Source organism: Saccopteryx leptura, chromosome 1, assembly GCF_036850995.1.
Source record: "Saccopteryx leptura isolate mSacLep1 chromosome 1, mSacLep1_pri_phased_curated, whole genome shotgun sequence".
Classification (NCBI taxonomy): Eukaryota; Metazoa; Chordata; class Mammalia; order Chiroptera; family Emballonuridae; genus Saccopteryx; species Saccopteryx leptura.
Window position 1 is genome coordinate 317,224,843 of NC_089503.1, and position 18,679 is coordinate 317,243,521.

At 48.5% G+C, this 18,679-nt stretch overlaps 2 protein-coding genes across 25 annotated transcripts in view; one reads left to right on the top strand and one right to left on the bottom strand.

Annotated features, from left to right (window-relative positions):
* Positions 1–7,625, top strand: part of PPARA (peroxisome proliferator activated receptor alpha) — a 69,882-nt gene extending 62,257 nt beyond the window's left edge. For 17 of the 18 annotated variants that reach the window (XM_066358669.1, XM_066358668.1, XM_066358665.1 and 14 more), the window contains one exon: positions 630–7,088. In XM_066358669.1, the coding sequence (XP_066214766.1) occupies positions 630–877 (248 nt within the window). In that variant the 3' untranslated portion in view covers positions 878–7,088. Of the gene's footprint in view, positions 1–629; positions 7,089–7,239 lie in introns of those variants that run through there. The other variant, XM_066358682.1, reaches the window with a different exon arrangement.
* On the bottom strand, positions 7,359–14,234 carry CDPF1 (cysteine rich DPF motif domain containing 1). 7 transcript variants are annotated; one of them, XM_066358689.1, is made up of 4 exons: positions 14,127–14,234; positions 10,506–10,618; positions 9,421–9,532; positions 7,359–8,308 (listed from the first exon to the last, which is right to left on the bottom strand). In XM_066358689.1, the coding sequence occupies exons 2-4, from the start codon at positions 10,616–10,618 to the stop codon at positions 8,162–8,164; spliced, it is 372 nt and encodes a 123-aa protein (XP_066214786.1). In that variant the 5' UTR covers positions 14,127–14,234; the 3' UTR covers positions 7,359–8,161. The 7 variants fall into 7 exon arrangements, with proteins under 7 accessions (XP_066214786.1, XP_066214788.1, XP_066214783.1 ...); XM_066358691.1 differs by lacking the exon at positions 14,127–14,234 and adding an exon at positions 14,020–14,114; XM_066358686.1 differs by lacking the exon at positions 14,127–14,234 and adding an exon at positions 13,908–14,028.
* Between the last annotated feature and the right edge of the window lie 4,445 nt (positions 14,235–18,679).

The window sequence follows — 18,679 nt, forward strand, 5'->3', positions numbered from 1 at the left end:
TGGCCCGGGCGCTGGGGATGGCTCCTTGGCCTCTGCCCCAGGCGCTAGAGTGGCTCTGGTCAGGGCAGAGCAACGCCCCGGAGGGGCAGAGCATCGCCCCCTGGTGGGCAAAGCATCGCCCCTGGTGGGCGTGCCGGGTGGATCCCGGTCGGGCGCATGCGGGAGTCTGTCTGACTGTCTCTCCCCATTTCCAGCTTCAGAAAAAACAAAAAAAAAACAAAACAAAAAACCAAGTATCTAGTTCTAACCCAGGAGGAAGCATTTCATCTCCCATATTATGCAGAATTGCTTGTTGTCATCATCGTCCGAATGTTTACTTACCCCTAATGTTTGGGGTTTTTTACCTGACGGGCAAATCCAACACGAAAGGGCCAAGCCGAAAGGTCTAGTCGATGTACGGTAGCCTAAATATTTAGAAACAAGTGTTTGTGCTGTCTGCCCCAGTTAGGCCTAGTGACTTTGGAAACATCTAGTTGTCTTCTAAGCAGGTCTACGGTATCTACAGCCCGGCAGCTTCAGGTGAGAAAGGCCAGATGAGATGAGGATATTGGTTTCTCAGGCTGATCGAGTCATTGAATGTTACCATGATGATGATCAACTCAGTCATCTCTTCTTTCCTTTGGGGATAGATCGCCCCGGCCTCCTAAATGTCGGACACATTGAAAAAATGCAGGAGGAGATTGTGCACGTGCTCAAACTTCAACTGCAGAACAACCACCCTGACGACACCTTTCTCTTCCCAAAACTGCTTCAGAAGATGGCGGACCTGCGGCAGCTGGTCACTGAGCACGCGCAGCTGGTGCAAGTCATCAAGAGGACAGAGTCGGACGCTGCGCTACATCCGCTGCTGCAGGAAATCTACAGGGACATGTACTGAGTTTTTCGTGAATGCACAAGGACAGGGGAATTTGTCAAGGCCTTTTGAAGGTGGCAGCACCACAGAGGGGACATGGGATCAAGGCCACTTCACCCAGACGCCAGCCATTTAACCCTCGAGAATGGGACGCGTGTGCCCTAGGTAACCGCGACCCCATTCCATACCACCTTCCTTTCTTTTTTTAACCCAGCACTTCTAAGAACATGGAGTCGGGGCTTGGAAAATTCGGGAGAGTTGATGTTCAGCCGTCTGATTTGAGCCTGCCTGGTGTTAATCGATGCAGATTTCTTTAGATCACGTTGGTGGTTTTTACCACTGAATGACCTGGTGACCTCAGACGAGTGGTCTGTTTTCCCCTGAGCACCACTCTTGACTCTTGGGCTCCTTTATAATTTTAAAAACTAATCAGCACTTTTTTAACTTTTGTAATCCTGTCCATCTAGATTCTAGATGTAACCAAAGGTTAGGTATTTTAAAAGCGGCAGAATATTTATTCAGAAGACTTTCATTCTCTTTTCCTGAATCCGAAGAGGGATGAAGTACTGTGTTTTAATCAAAGGATTTAGAGTGTCAGAGGGTTATTTGATAAGCTATCGAAAATGCGGCCATTGTGTTGTGTTCAGTTTACTGTTTTCATGGTTGTAGCCAACACATGGAGAGAAGCCAGTCTCCAGGGTCACGTGGACGGTCCTAGAGAACTGCATCTCCGCCGCACTCTGGTCTGGATCACGGGCCTGTGGCACAGCTGGCCTCTTTGGGCAGAGGGTGATGACCTCGAGAGTACCTCAGCATCCCAGCCCTCTCGCCTGGTTCCTCTCAAATCTGAACTAACCCAGTTGGGCTGTTTGGGGGCCACAGTAGTGTTTCCAGGGCAACCTGACAAATTTTTTGTGAATGTTCCTCTCTCTGGGCCCCTGGTGTCAAGGCAGCTCCTTGGTATTTTCCTTTTTTCTTTTTTTTTTTTTTAATATGTAGCTTTATTTTTGTAATTCTTGGTGGTAGTACCTCCTCCCTGGAGTGAGAAGACAAGGCCAATGTGACTTCATTGCAGGGGAGGGCAGGTGGGGAAAGGGAGGTGGCACGAACAAAGTCCTTTTAAATGTGATTTCACTTAAGTCTCAGGATTCACAACAGGCTGGTGGTTTTTACAAAGATTGATAGTTAAGTGTCCTTTTCCAACTACATATGTAAGGTGGTATTCCCAACCTCTAAAACATTTGTTTCAGCCTTAAAGATCAACTCCTCAGCCTTGGTCTACCTGGGAAAGTAATGGTGACCGTGTCTAAAGCCCATAGGCCCAGAAGCACTCTTTCTTCCTGTCACTTGAGTAGATCCAGTGACCCATCAGACATTGTCGGCTGCCCCTCCCGCCACCCAGCCAAAAAGGGCTGCACCTGCCAGTGCCTAGTGTGTCACAGGCACAGCCGCTAGAACCTGGTTGTATCCTTGATGCCCCTCCCCCTCTGTCTGGTGCTTTAAGGTCATTATCATTTATTATTAAAGAAGGACTAGAGTGGATGTTGGTAAAGTTCCAAAGAGCAGCATTAGGAAAATGTAACAGCAGAAAGAACACGAAAACTGCAAGACTTCCGGTAGAAAAAAACACTGCAAGTTACAGTTAGGACGCCCTTTAAAAAATTCTGCATATGGTGTTTGTTTTGTTTAAGATTCAATCAAAGGATCTGCTGGAAGCAAATGACAGTATTCCTACATATGAATGACACCAAGCAAGAGATCACCTGGGTCAAGAAGGAGCACCCATTCCAACATTCCTCCCTGGAATGCAACCCTGCAACTGTTGCGGCTGGAGGGGCATGGCCGTCTAAGGACATGGGGTTGGAGGCTGGATTCCAGTGCCAGATTGGCATTGTCTCCATTGACCACTGGCCGCGGAAAGTGAGCCTCGAGACCCAGGCTTTCAGAAAAATTGTTCATTAAATGACTTTTATGAAATAGTGTTTCATGGAACCCATCTAAAGTAGCCCATTGCCTCACACTTTCTGCAGGAAGAGTCTAGGTGAGGGAAGGCACAGGTTGTGCGTTAGCAGTGTTCCTGAGCTATGGTTCTCTTGGGACCTGGCTAGATACCAGTCATGCCCATGGGGAAGCCACAGAGGAGGCCCCAGTTGACCTCAGCTTGCAAGTCACTTGCACATTGTTCAGTTTTAACAGGAAGAAAATCACACATTCCGTGCATATTAAATAACAGAGTCACTAACTGCCACTCAGGAGATTTTGGGTCAGCTAATCAAAATGATTTCGCAGAGCGTCCTCAACAGTCAAATGCATATTGGCGTTATTCACCAGCTCAGTATAGGTGTTATTTCCCAGAGGGACTGGCAAAAGAGTGCACCTGTGCACGCTGAGTTCCCATGAATGTCAGCACAAAGTGTAACAGAAAGGTTCTGATGGGTTCTGACCACGAGTGGGAAGCCACCTGCTTGAGGGCGAGTGCACCCCATCACCCATGTGTCAGCAAGTCTGTCAAACCTGCTTCTTTGAGGAGTCACATAAAGGCAGAGCTCAAGGCACAAGCCAGACCCTTTGTCTTTGTTTGATGTGTCGTAATGAGGAAACTATCCACTCAGCCACTGCTGCCTCCCCAAGTCCTCAGCATGTCAGCTACCTCATTAGATGTATCAAAATGCACTGGTACAATGATGGTGCTCAAACCACTGTGGCCCTAACCACCTGTGATTAGGACTCAAAGGTTGCATGCTCAATCCCCTACCCCCCACAGAAATGGAAAGTTAAATGACCTTCAGAAGAAACTTTTGTTATTTAAAGGGAACGTCCAAGACACACATGCGCAGAAGTTGCTGTTCAGTGGAGTGAAGCTGAGCTTGAGTGTGACACGGTTTGGGAGCAGAAGTGATGCTGGGCCCACAGTGACCCACGCACTAAGGCCTCCCCTCCAGCTACACTGGCTGGCTGCCCGGAAGCCTGTTCGTGGGGAAATCCTGCCGGAGGAGGATGAAAGAGCCGCCTCTGTGCCAGCCATATCAGACTGGAACGTCCCAAGGTCTGGCCCTGGGGTCAGACCTGTGCCTCTGTGCAGGACGCCCAGCGTTTCCCGCCTCCTCCTCCCTTACAAACTACAGTGACACCAAGCACATGGGGCCCCAGCACCCAGATGCACATGGTTCTTTTTGGCCTTCACCCAGTGGTCACACCTGTTTCTGGAATGTCTTAGGAACTCCTGTCTAAATTTGGTTCCATTGTTTCAACAGAAGAGTCCAGCACTCCCAGCTAAAACGGATTTGGCACTGGCCTGGCCTTTGGTTGCAGGCTTCCATGGACCCAGAGAAAGCCAGCCACCTTCAAAGTACCTCTTCAGCCCATGTGGCCTTTCAAAACGCAGACCCCGATGGGTAAGCATGCCAAGTGCTGGCATGTTTCCACCTGTGTTATGGATCTTAAAAACATTCAGAGCAGGTTCCCGTCATCTCCCCTGGTTCTCAGCTGCTCAAGAGGCTCAGGATAGAATCACTCGCATTGCAGAGTGAAACTGCCCAGGGATGAAAGGCTTTTCTGACCACAGTGACCTTTGGATGGCACAATCGGAAGTGAAGTGATGTTTTAAGGACCAGTCAGCTATGCTGTAGTGGGAGAAGAAGACACAGGTGGTGACACATGTGGCCTCGGCCACCAGCACAGTGCGAGTGGCATGGCCCGAACGGGGATGCTCTTCAGTGCCATGAAGTCGGCGAGCAGGTCCCTCTTTCTGCATCCAGGGACTTTTCCCGGGGCACGTACTCCTCTGAGAGACCTTCCCAGAAAGAGCTAAGTTTTGATGAGATTTACACATATATTAGGTGCCTTTTTAAAAATATATAACTCAAAAAAATTGTCATCGACCCCCAACCTATGAAATATGAGAGGAAAAATAAAAGTGACACAGTTGGTCTGACTCAGAACACTGTGTTTCTCCGGGAAATACACTATCACAACCAAAATGTGCCATTGGAAGTTTTGTAAGAGAAAAAGGATGAGTCTTCTTGCTCTAGTTTAAGTAATTCCATAATGCTTTCCATGATGCTATTTTTGTGAAATGCAGCGTGTTCTTCAACTTTATTTAAGTAGAGTGGGCTGCAGGTTGATTTAAAAAAAAAAATGGCTGTGTGTGGCCGGCTTGTTAGGAGAGTGAGGCCGCTGCCCTGGCCGCTCTCCGCACTGCCCTGCCCCCAGCTCCAGGAGCCCCTCAGGTCCGGGGTGGGGCTGCCCACTGACCATGCGCTTCTCACCATTTCAGTCTGAGACACTAGAAGTAGAACTGTGTACTTCCCCCGCCCCGAGAAAAGGGGGGGGCCTGTCATGGGGTCCAGTTGAATGCAGCCACGATCTGTTGGAACGCTTTGCCAGCTGCACCCATGTCTGTGTCACATCATGTTTGAAGCAACGGACAGCATCAAGGATTTCTGTGGCCCCATGGTTGTTAAATGCATTATCTGCCAAAACAAAAAACCCGAAAAATCTAAGAAACCTCCAAGTCTTATATCAGAGTTGGCAAATTAAGACCTGGGTCAAGTTTTTTGTTTTTGTTTTTTCTTTAAAATATGTTTGTTAGTTTGGATCAAATGTGAAAAAGTTCCATGTTTTTCTCCGGAGCAGGGAACACAGCGGCTTCCTCCTCTCTTGCCCTTGGCCCAGCAGCCTCTAAAATCAGTTGTCACGATGCACTACAGTACCAGGTAGGCCAGCTGGTGACAGACAAGCCTCTCCTCAAGCCCCGCCTCCCCGGACCGGAAGGGAGTGAGCCGGGGGCGGGGCCTCTGCTTAGCCTCCTCAAGGCGGGGAGGTCAAGCTTCATTCAGTCCAGAAGACCTGACTGATCTTTTCAAGGTAAAAATAAATCATTCACTTCGGGGAAATGTCTTTTCTTTTTTAAAAGCACAGTTGGTCTGTTTCTTTTTTTCTTCTTCAAGCCTAAAATAAAATGTACCTCACACAAGATGACTACCACTCAGTACCATTTTCAGTTAAGATTACAGTATTGGTGTTCAAGTATCACTATTTTTTTCTACACTGTATAGTAAAAAAAAGAATTGTGTTAATAGCTGTATCTTAAATACTGTGATTTGAATTTTAAAAAATCCTAATATAAATATTTTACTAACTTACAATTGTATCTCATAACAAACACTAAGATTTTTTGTTTTTTAAATCAGTGTTAATTGACATATACTCTTAATAATCTGGCTCTTGGACCTACTGGAAAGAGGAGGTGCGGTATCACAGCCGAGATGGAACCGCATGCACCATGCACATCCTAGTTCTTTGTGTCTCCTGACCTGTAAGAATTTATTCCAGTGTAAATCCCTCCCTCCCCACATGATGTGCAAGAAGCACAGTGACTCTGCCTTGATCAATTTCTACCAGTGAGGCTGCCTGAGATCCGGGTTAGCAGTCACTGACATCCCAGCAGTGCCTCATAGGCCACAAATGGCACCTGGGTCTTAAGTGTCCGTCTGCAGGGAATTTGTACCTGTGGGTTATTATCAAAGAACTCTGTGATCTGAGATATGCTGAGGGAGAGTGCATGCTGCCTGCCTGTCCAGCAGCCTCGAGGATGGCCCAGCCGAAGCAGAGAGCACAAACCGCAGACCCCGAGGATTCTCCATTTGTTCCCTTATCCGGACAGCACGTTCACTCACCATGTGTTATGTATCCCACCCCCTGTCAGGGATCCACATCGGGACAGTGCAGATCTCTAAGGGAGGCCGGAGGTTGGCCCCCTGGCACGTTTCTATCACTATTCCTGGGTGCCTTACACTCTGAAAGCATGTAGGGGCTGACAGACCTCTTGCCTTTACAGTGAACAGGAGACATTCCAGAGCAGATCCTTTTCAGCAGTCTCCAGCATCCACACCAGCTTAGAAGACCTCTGGGTCAGGGTGGGGTCCAGGGCCTCAGGAAGCAGGGCGTGAGGAGCGTGGCAAGTGGCAGGTGGACATCTTCCTACTCGCCTTAACTGATTGTGGTTCCAGGCAATTAGAAAATGGCTATAAAATAACTAATTTTTCAAAATCTTGGGTCTTACTCATTTTCACGTTAGGAAAATGAACTGATCATATATATTGATTATATCCTAAATTTATGGGAACTGATGTATTTGGATTGTCCTACTGTAAGACTGATGAATGTAAAGAGTTAATTTCAGGGTACCGTTTGCCTTAATGGTTTTAAAAAAATAAACTATTTTTAAAATTTATTTGGTGAGTGTTGAGTAATGCTGTGAGACGAACTGTTGGGTTTGCAGCTGAACCCCCAGCAGTATTATCTGCCCACAGCCGGGAGCAACCCTATCCCAGTTTAGTACTTGAGCTCTTCACCTGTACACAAGGTCTCTTTTTGTCCTTTAGAACAGAATGCACTGGGAGTGTGTGGCCCCGGACCATGACATCCACGTGTAAGGAAACATGAAGCAGGGAGCGCTTTTACAAGTGTGGGCCTCTGAGAATAAAACGCAGCACACGGGTCAGTCAGTACCAGCTCTTTAGTCATCCTCATACAGCACACGTCCAGCGCGCCGGGCCGTGTACGCTGGCCCTGCAGCAGTTACAAAATGAGAAAGTGCAGCACCTTCCCTTCAAGGACCAGCAGACGTACGGCAAGCTCACAGTCCAGGTATCACTAAGGTGGGGGTTGCTGTGAAGACAGGCGAGTCCTGGGCAGTGGTGCCACGGGACATCAGCAGCCTGTGGGATGGACTTCACAGGCACCAAGGGCTGAGTGCACTGTGGAGAGGGGCAGCAACCAAAAGAATGGTCTTGAGGGAAGGAGGCTGAGGGCATCCCTCTACCCTGGAGGAGCTGGGCCAGGAGCCAGAACCGGAGTCAGATCGACGAGAAGAGGCTGGAAGCACCAACACTTGACCTCCAGACCACTGCCGGTCTGAGCAGAGCAGCATGGCACGTGGAGACAACTCGTGTATCTGACCCACACTACGAAGGGCACATGGGCCCTTCAGTCAGGCCTGGCCATGTGTGGCCAGGAAACAGCCCGGGACGACCCTATAGGAAGGGTGGAGCCCCAGTCCAGGTGAGAGCGAAGGGGCCAGCAGGGCTGACCGTGGCTTCCCGTGGATCCATCCCCATGCCCAGCACTGCGGGAGCTCTGGAGCATGGGGCTGGGCTCGCAGGGTGCCTCCTCTGCAGTTTCCGGCCCTGTTTCTGCTGCAGGTGGGACCCCATCTCCCTAGAGCTCCCGACACTGCTCCAGACTGCCCGGAAACGAGGCCGGCACAGCGGTGCCCAGCTCAGCCTCAGGCTACGGAGGCTGCACTCAGGTCAGAGAGCTCGGCTGGCTGGCAGGCCTCTTTGATGGAACTTTCCTTTTTTCCAGGTCTTGCCGAATTTCCTGAGGGAAGGCATGAATGTTCTCCTGGACACAAGGGAGGCAGAACCGCTTGCAGTAGAACAGACTGCACTCCTGGAAGAGAAAGTGAGGGCTGAGAACTGGGGCTGGTGCAGCTCCTCCCTGAGACCAGCCCCTCCCAGTGCTCAGGGGTGGGGGCAGAGCAGGGCCAGAGCACACATGGGGCCCTGTGAGGAGATGGGAAGGGGGTAGCTGGAGCCAGAACAGCTAGAGTAAGACTGCAGCCCACCCAGGGGCCTGGCCAGCCAGCTCAAGTAACGTCTGTGGTCTTCACCAAGAGAGAGACACGATGCAGAGCAGCAATCAGGATCAGACCCTGCAGACAGTGGGAGTTGGAGAATTTCTGGAACGTGGGAATCACTGAGGCTTCCTCCCTCCTGTCCAGTCTCATCACCGTGTCTTTCTCACTTTGAGAGATGGAGGAGGCTGACTGTTTAAATGTGGCCTGTGGCACAACTCCCTTGTTCACCTTCATCCCCAGGCAGGGTGCTCAGGGACCTCTGGGAGGGCAGGATCACTCAGATTACAGGAGCCACACTCCTCAGCTACACCTCACCACCACCGTCAGGCCTTGGGTTTTAAAACAATAGGCTCAGCTGTGCCAGTGAACTTGGCCCTCAGCCTCTCTGAACCTCAGTTTCCTCCCCTATGAAAGGGGTGGAATACTGCTTTGGGTGGGATGAAGGACGCCTCACTGGTGAAGCAGGTCCCAAGCGCAGAGCCTGGCAAACAACTAGTGCTCAGAAAAGCATAGCTCCTTCCTCTGGAAGGTCCCACAAGAATAGTTAGAAAGGTACCATCCTGTGGAGGGGCAGAGACTATTGGGGGCCACTAGAGGTGGTGCAGAGCCTCCAAGAACCTATTTTCTACACCTCAGCTCCCACATAGACCCTCCGACTGACCCCAGTTAGCCCCACCTATCCCCTACCCTCTGTTGGCTGAGGGACCACCTACAATGGGGCAGACCAGCTAGCCTCTAAGATCTACCCCTGCTGCCCCCCTCCAGTGACTGTGAAGGTCCTAGGATTACTGTGGCGAGGAAAGGCTGGTGGCACTCTGTCCTTGGTAAAGATTCATTTGTCACCTCTCCCACAATCATGTATGTGTGGTCCCAGATATGGGGGTGGGGGAGAGAAGGTGGCTCCAGTCACATGTGGCTTACACACCGGGCCCACACACACCAGCCGGCTGCAGACGCTGCACCTGGAGCCGAGGATCAGGAATCGGTCCTTGTCAGGGGTGAAGGGATCCTTCATGATGTAGCTCTCCTCCAGGAGGCTGCAGGACAGTAAATGATCCCAGCGTCGGACCCTTTGCTGATGGAAGCCCGCAGCAACATGGCCCTTCCTGGGCCTGCACACTGTGCCGGATCAGGGAGCAGGGGCTGGCCCCCTGCTCTGTGCTCTGAAACAGTTGCAGTGGAGGCCACCACTCCTTCTTGGCCAACAGAGGCGCAGCTGCAGCCTGAGCCCCCAGACCTCAACCTGATTCACCAGATGAGGCAGGGGCCACGAGGCGTCCATCCAAGTTCTCCAAGCCCTTCCCTCACCCTACCACAGTGGTGCCCATTCCCTAAAAGCCTGTTTTCACGCTGGGAGAACCAGGTGCCTTACACATGTGTAAGGTGCTGGCCTCACCCCACACAACAGAAAGGAGACCCACAGGGTTCTGAGACGCATCCCCGGTTCTCGATTAGTAGAGGAACCCTGTCGTATGGAAGAAGCCTTGCCCCAGCCACTTGTCCCGTGTGAGTAATGTTTGGGTCAACTTCTCTATGACATGGCACTTGAAGGATAAATTGAAGGTCAAGAATTAGTCCTGAGACCCAGTGGCTCCACTCCAGGACTTCTCTGGGCAGATCATCAGCTGATCCTCAGGACTCACTTCCACCAGTGCATGAGCTGCAAGGCAAGCAGGCTCTCTGCTGAGAACCAGCAGGAATGGCCACAGGGCCTGGCCCTACTGAGGAAGCCTCCTTTGCTTCTCTCAATCCAGCAGCTGAGCTGCTCCAACCTGAGCCACAGAGCATCTTCCCCCCACTGGAGCAGTACCGGACGCTGGGTTGAGAGGGGAGGAAGGGGCTTGGAGGTTCTGGAAGAGCTGGAGGGCCCTCGAGCCTTGCCTCATGCCTCTTCAGGTCACACTGAAGCATCTAGGGTTGGGCCTAAAGCCAACATCCAAGCCATGTGTCAGACTCAGGCCTCCAGCTCTGTGGGCAGGGCCTCTTGAGCCACTGGACACTGATACTCACATGACAGACTGGGTGTCGGGGGGCTTCTGGCCCATGTAGCTGTATGGAGCTGTCAAGGCACAGAGTTGGCACTCAAACACACCCAAAGGATGGCGCTCTGCCTCACATGCCATCTGCAAGATCAAGACACCGGGCACATCACTTCAGAACCCAAACTACACACATCTCAAGTGCCCCCACTGCATGATTTTAAGACAACAAAGGGAACCCTTTACAGACAACCTCAAGTTCAGAGTAAGTCCAAGACCTCCTCAAGGTCACACATTCGTTTCAAGTGCTTATGAGATATTTACCAAGAGCAGTAATATTCTGTTCCATAAAACAAGCCTCAAATGGTAAGAAACAGAATCAGAATCAAGAACACACTCTCCAATCCCCACAAAATCACTAAATTAAAATCAGTAACAAAAAGATACCTGAAAAAAATCTCCAAACATTTGGAAATGAAACAATATACTTCTTAAAAATATATCTCATCATTTCATTAAAAAAAAATCACAAGGGAAATTAGAAACTATTTTAACTAAATGATGACTAAAATACAGCCTATCAAGACATGTAAAATGCACAGAGGCTGTGCTTGCAGAGAAATGCACAGCTTGAAATGTTTAAATGGGGAAAGAAGGTTTCAAGTCAGTCATCTAGGTTTCTACCTTAAGAAGCTAGAAAAAAAGCAAATTAAAGCCAACATAAATAAAAAGAAAATTATAAAGGACAGAAATCAAAGAAGTAGAAAATGACAAACAAAAACCCACAGAGCTTGGGTTTTATCGGGGAAAGTCGATAAAACCCAAGCTGGTGATTCCAAAACATCAATAAAGTTGACAACTTCTAACTACTGATCAAGAAAAATGAAGATGAAAATCACCACAAACAGGAACAAAAGAGGAAGCAGCACTAGGAACACAGACATTAAAAGGAAAATAAAGGGATACAGTGAATAACTTTACCAAGTAAATATGGCAACGTACCTGAAGTGGACAGATTTCTTGGGAAAATACAACAACAAAACACCAATTATCAAAAGTGACTCAAAAAGAAATAGAATACCTGAATATCCCTATATCTAGTCAGAAAATTGGTTTCCTCATTTAAATTCTTCCCAAAAATTGAGATAAAACAATACCAGAAAAAGAAAAAAAAAAAAATCATGCCTAGATGGCTTAACCGCACTGTTAAGCATTAAAGTAAGAAACAGTACCAAGATACAGAAACTCTATCAAGATTCAGAATGTAAAGCAGTGGTTCTCAAACTGTGGGTCGCGACCCCGGGGGGGGGGGTCGCCTAAAGCCTTCTGAAAATACATAATGCATATCAGGTATTTACATTCCGAATCATAACTGTAGCAAAATTACAGTTATAAAGTAGCCACCAAAATTTTTGGTTTGGGGTCCCCGCAACATGAGGAACTGTATTGTGGGGTCACGGCATTAGAAAGGTTGAGAACCACTGATGTAAAGAGAAGCACTTTGGTGGTGATTTTAGGAGGCCATGTGACAGAGACAGCAAAATTGGCAGGATTACCCCAATACCATTAACCACACAAAGCAATTACAGGAAAACTACAGACTAATATCTTTCATTAACCCAGATACAAAAGTCTTTACAAAATATTACCAAATTGAATTTAGTAATATATAAGAAGCCTCATGCATCATGCCTGAGTGGATTCAATCCCAGGAATGCAAGGTTGGTTTAACATTAGGAAGCCAATGAAGACAATTTATGATACTAACAAAAAATAAATAAATAAAAAGAAAACCGCAGTATCATTTCAATATATGCATTAAAAAGCATGACAAAATTCAACAGAATTTTATAAAATCCAAGGCTCTGGGTGATGCTTCAAATCTAAGGGGCTCCTCAGCTGACTACAGAATAAACTCCCTTCTGTGACATTCGAGGCCTCTTTAAGGTAGGTATCATGTCATGGCTGGTTGGCTCTGGCAGAGCGTCACCCTGTATGTGCATGTCCTGGGTTTGATTCCCAGTCAAGGCACACAGAAGTGCCCATCTGCTTCTCCACCCCTCCATCTCTCATTCTCTCTCTCTCTCTCTCAATCCTGCAGCCATGGCTCAATTAAAGCAAGTTGGGCCTGGCCGGCTAGCTCAGCGGTAGAGCGTGTCAGCCTGTTGTGTGGAAGCCCTGGGTACAATCCCCAGTCAGGGCACACAGGAGAAGCAACCATCTGCTTCTCCACCCTTCCCCTTCTACTTTCTCTCTCTCTTCCCCTCCCACAGCCAAGGCTCCATAAGACAAAAAGTTTGCCCTGGTGCTGAGGATGGCTTCATGGCCTCCACCTCAGGTGCTAGAATGACTGGTTGCAATGGAGCAACAACCCAGAATGGCAGGGCGACGCCCCCTACTGGGCATGCCTGGTAGATCCAGGTCAGGTGTATGTGGGAGTCTGTCTCTCTGCCTCCTTGCTCTCACTTCAGAAAAATAATTAATTAATTAATTAAGAAAGCAAGCAAATGAGTTGGCCCTGGGTGCTGAGGTTAGCTCCATGACCTTCACCTCAGGCACTAATAAGAGTTCGGTTATCAAGTAACAGAGCAACACCCCAGATAGGCAGATCATCGCCTGTAGTGGGCTTGCTGGTCAGTCAAAGGCGTGCATGCCCCCAGTATGTCTCTGAATTTCTTGCCCCCCTCTCACTGAATTTTTTTTTTTTTAAAAGGAGGGCATTATCTTTTCCCATCACTCCCCCTTCACACACCAGGCTTACTAACGTTCAGAGAGTCCTTTTTTTTTTTTTTTTTTTTCTTTTTTACTCTTTCTAAAGAGAAGGAGGGAGGGGAGAGGGAAAGAGAGAGAGACATCCATTTGTTGTTCCCCTTATTTATGTCATTACTGGTTGATTCTTGTATGTGCCCTGACCTGTACTGAGCGTGCAACCTTGGCATGTCATGTTCTAACCGATTGAGCTACCTGAACCAAGGTCAGATACTCCGGTTTATTCACTCCCTTCTACGTTTTCCACCCTGCTTGTACGACTTTAAGCAATCTTTGACCCGTGTTTTAATAACTTTCATTACTTTTGGAAAGTTCTTTACCACGGCTGCCCTTTTCATTCTCCTTCTTCTGCTGGGATGCGAAGTGCAAGGACGTTGGGCTGTTCGCTTCCTCCCACGCTTCGTGCACCCTCTATGCTGGGTTTGTGTTTTTCACGCCCTTCACTCTCCGTGTCTCAGTGTGGGGACTTCTATGGGCCATCGCACATTTTTTTCTACTTTCTCCCTTGGCCTGTCGCGACCGGGCCCGCCATCCTTCAGCGTGCCCTCTGCAGCCATTTTCCGTCTCGGCTGTCTCGCGTCCCTAATCTCTACATCCGACCATTCCTCGTAGCTTCCTGAAATGCCCTCTGTAGACGTCAGGAGGCCCCGCGCGTCCTACCGACCCCGAGAGCTCCGCAGCCCGCCGCCACCCGGTGGCCCTTCCCGAATACTCCGTCCCCGTCCCCAGCGCCGGGGGTAGCGGCTCCGAACATTGGCACTCGGAACCCTGCAGACCTCCACAGAGAGGCCAAGGCCTGCGGCGAGCAGCGGGCGCTGGGAGGAACGAGGGGCGGGCCGTCAGCGCACACGCCCCTGCCATGAAGCTAGGCCGCTCCACTCACCTCCGCCAGTTGCCGCCACTGACTATCGAGCTGGCTCGAAAGCCACAGCGTGTGCGCGGTCCCGCCCTACCGCTTTCACCCCCTCCTCTTCCTCCCTGACGGCCTACGGAGCGTGCGCGGACCCTGCCCCCCCCCCCCCGGGCTATAGACCTGGCGCATGCGCTGTGCGCGGTGGACTTCGGTCTAGACTTCCGCCTCCGTTGAGTCCTTCTGGTCCACGGGATTTGGATGTTGCTCTGGCCAGAGGATGCCTGGTTGGCCTGCTGTTCTGGCTGCTTTTAAGTTTCTCGGCTTCTTTCGGTGTTCACAACCGGGCTCTGCGGAGTCGAGGCCGCTGGTGCGCGGCCGGCCGATAACTTGCCTGCTCGGAGGTCAACCTCTATTGCCACCCACGCCACTGGGATTCTCCTTGCACGCGCTGCTCATCACGCGCCTGAGCCTGAATATCCTGTTCTGTGCGCGGGCGCTTGCTGACTCCCATTAGGACGCAAGCGTTCTGGACCGCAGGCGGGGCCCACTGCCTAAGTAACAGAGGATGGGGTCTGCACGAGCCCTGTCGTTTCCTGGGACCTTTGTAAAGCCATGTGCACTTGCGACATGTCACCGCGCTCCTAGTGATCTAGGCACGACCATCTTCCAATCTCCTGGAAGCCGGTACCCCACCAGCTTCCAAAGGTTCTCCTGGCTCCCAGGCTCCCCTAGCCCCAGCTTCAGACAAGCTCTTCCCTATACCTGCGGTGATGGCACCACCCACCACCTCACTTCTGGCCTCCACTCCTGTGAGGCGCCAGTCTTTGCTTTTTCCTTTGAGGAATTAGGAAGTAAGGTTTATACAAAGGACACTGCTCAGAAAAATTGGGGGATCAGGGAATGTGCAGATACTCCACTACTTTCAGCCCTTTGTAAATAGTCATTTCCACCAATGAAATAGAAGTTGGTTTTGCATCTCATTTGCATAACCAAACAACTTTTTTTGACTTGTCATTTGCTTTTCGGATGTTTAATAAAAAAGAAATCAAATACTTTGTTTTTTATTGCTTCACAGTCACTTTGAAATATCCCCTAATTTTTGTGAGCAGTATATTTTAGTAAGGCAGGGGATGAACTACTCTTGGACCTGGGTGAGAGGTGCCCCTGCCCTGGGCCCCAGGATTTAACAAGCACTTTGATATTGGTCCTAGGAAATATAGTTCCACGAAGTGACACTGCTGAGGAGACACTCAGATAACTTAATAAAGGAAGAATTTATTAGTAGCTGGCGAAGCCTGTGAACTAGTAGCACCTCCCCAAATTAGATTTTCTTACAGGTTATATACCTTTACATTTGCCAAGCAATGGGCATGTAATTCCTTTGTTTAAGGTTTCCCAGGACTTAAGGAGAGGGGAGGAGGGTTTTGGTGGGGTCAGCAAGGGGGAAGGGGTTTTGAGATCACTGGTTGTAGCTACATACAAATCCTGCTTTTCTTGCTTTGTGTTGTAGGTGGCTCTAAGCAACCATTTAGAGAATTATGGGATGTAGTTAATTTATAACTGGTTGACTCAGTTATCCCTACTGGCTCCTTTTCCTTGTATGTTTCTGGTTTCTCCCCTCAAGGGAGAAGGGAGGCTTGCTCCCTCTTCAATATGATCCTCAACTGTGCTTACAGCTGTGATATTCTTTGGATCAATTCAAAGCACAGAGGCTATTTAGGGCAGTGGTAATAACTCTGTATGATACTATAGTGGTGGATACCTATAATTGTACATTTATCCAGACTCATAGGATGGACCACACCAAGGGTGAACCCTAATATGAACTATGGACTTGGGGTGATTGGTATGTGCTAATGTAGGTTCATCACTGTATGTAATAAATGAACCATTCTGGCGGGGGATGCTGATGGTGGGGAGGTGTTGCATTTGTGGGGGCAGAGGGTGTACAGGACATCTGAAACTTCTCAATTTTGATATGAACCTAAAACTACTCTAAAAAATATTTTTATAAACTAAAATGACATTCAAATACAACATAGGAAATTAGAACTAGGAAACAGAAATAAAAGTTTACCGGAGTCTAAAGAAGATTCGTGTACCTATCATCCCCAAACTATTTTCTGTGGAGACTATTTTCTGACTACTGTGGATCAAAGTATAGTCTCTACTGAAGAGAGATTTGAATACAATGAGCAACCAACTGCGGTTTTCAGTTTTTATACTATCTCAGCACTGAAAAATGTGAAAGGAGAAAAACCTAAGAAATACTGTATGATCTAGATATATTGTAAGGAATGGTGGTAACAGTAAATAATGATAACATACAATGAAATGAAAATATCTTGTAATATATTCAGTAATAATGATAAACTCTCCTCACAATGTTTAAACAGGATGTCAATATTCATGGTTCAATTCAAAATCTAAAGCTTAAAGAATTTTATTGACAATTCTAGTTGATACTCAGCAGAGTGAAGATTCTCCCAACTGAAAAAATTTAAAACTATCTACAGCCGGACTGGGCAGTGGCGCAGTGGATAGAGTGTCGGACTGGGATGCGGAAGACCCAGGTTCAAGACCCAGAGGTTGCCAGCTTGAGCGAGGGCTCATCTGGTTTGAGCAAAAGCTTACCAGCTTGAGCCCAAGGTCACTGGCTCAAGCAAGAGGTTACTCGTTCTGCTGAAGGCCTGCGGTCAAGGCACGTATGAGAAGGCAATCAATGAACTATTAAGGTGTTGCAACGCACAACGAAAAACTAATGATTGATGCTTCTCATCTCTCCGTTCCTGTCTGTCCCTGTCTATCCCTCTCACTGACTCTATCTCTGTCTCTGTAAAAATAAATAAAAAATAAAAAATAAAATAAAAACTATCTACAAACTATAATGACTCAGGAACAATCATCTAACTTGGCACTATTGTCAATACCCAATTTTGGGGAAATCTTTATGGTTATCAAAATAATGACTTCTCTGAAAGTCAGGCAAGGGAAAGCTTATGGAATACATATCTAATACAGTAGTTTATGGATTGTATTTGACTTTTTACTCATACAAGCATCAGTGGCCTATTAAGAGAACAGCCAGAGGTACACAATAGTTCAGTTATCTTTGATATTTTGCCAGTTTTCAGCTACGTAACATATAGCTTTACATATAATTTTATTTTGTCATTGTGAAGGTGTATTTGTCAAATAGATGGATGAAAGATATTTTATGTGATGGTTTGTAAGCTTGTTTTATAACCTTTAAATATGAACACATAGATTGGTCATGCTGTGCTGGGCCTTCACAATGCTAGGGGTGGGCTTGCTGGGAAAAATAGTCAGCAATATGTTGTGGCAATATTTATAAAATGTTGCATAAATGTGGTCTTTAAAAAGTCACTCATAAGCATTTTTGTTTTTTAATTTTTTTCAAAGTTAGAAGTGGGGAGGCAGTCAGACTGGAATCCACCCGGCATGCCCAAAGGGCAAAGCTCTACCCATCTAGAGTGTTGCTCTTTGCTGCGGGAGCCATTCTAGTGCCTTAGGAGGAGGCCATGAAGCTGTCCTCAGTGCCCGGGCCAACTTTGCTCCAATGGAGTCTTGGCTGCTGGAGGGGAAGAGAGAGAGAGAAGAAGGAGAGAGGGAGGGGTGGAGAAGCAAATGGGTGCTTCTCCTATGTCCTGGCCAGGAATTGAACCCAGGACTTCCACATGCCAGGCTGGTGCTCTGCCGCTGAGCTAACTGTCCAGGGCCATTCATAAGTGTTTTTAAAAATCACATTACCAGATATAGATGATGTCAGCGTAATGGCGCGGTAGGAAGTGATACCGATAAATCTCCAAAACTCAACAAGATCTTCAACCAGAAACAGAAAAACCTATCCTTGGAGCCTCCAGATGTTTTGCAATACACCCGAAGGTATGATCGAGTGAAAATTTGGCTAAATATATAATCAAACCCCGAAGGAAATAGGGAGTAAGAAATGCTCCGCTTTCCTCACTAACCTTAACAGGGCGGCTTTCACTGGGAACTGAGAATATAGAAACTGAGGCGGGTAAAGGGGGTGAATAGATCCAGGCCGCGGCACAAAGGGCCGAACCAGGCTGTAGCACGGAGATCCAAGCCGAGGAAAAACTGTGCCTGTGGCAACCCAGTCAATACAAGCTAAGACTCGCGCCAAACCCAGACAAAGAAAGACAAGTGGGGCAGCCATTTTCCCCGATCTCCTGGTCGGCGTGCGCAGATAGTGGGCAAGAGATTCCTCCGACTGCCTCAGCAGTGGGCACTGTGTTATCCCACAGAGAGGCAGAGTCAGAGGCCTTTGTGTGGGCCAAAAGCGGAATCTCAAGCCGCCCCAGCGCCCTGAGGGAGCCGCGCACGGGGAGGGAGCGAGTGAGAGCCAATTCCAACGCTGCATCTTTTCCGTGCGGGAGGGGGTTTCACTCAGAGGGTGAAGCGGCTGGCCTGATATCCTGGTCTGCGCGCGCAGATAGTGAGCAAGAGTTTCCTCCAAGCGCCTGGGAGTGGGTGCCCACCTGTGTTACTGGACAGAGTGGCAGAGCCAGAGGTCTTTGAGTGGGCGGAAGCCCCGCCTG

Bases quoted from the DNA above. Each gene is read 5' to 3' on its own strand.
- CDPF1 (XM_066358686.1), bottom strand. From the start codon at position 13,997: ATGTTCGGAGCCGCTACCCCCGGCGCTGGGGACGGGGACGGAGTATTC. The intron at 10,619-13,907 runs GTCGGTAGGACG...TTGATCTTGCAG, and splicing joins CGGGCTGCGGAGCTCTCGGG to ATGGCATGTGAGGCAGAGCG. The intron at 8,309-9,420 runs GTGTGTAAGCCA...TTTCTCTTCCAG, and splicing joins GGCTGGTGTGTGTGGGCCCG to GAGTGCAGTCTGTTCTACTG.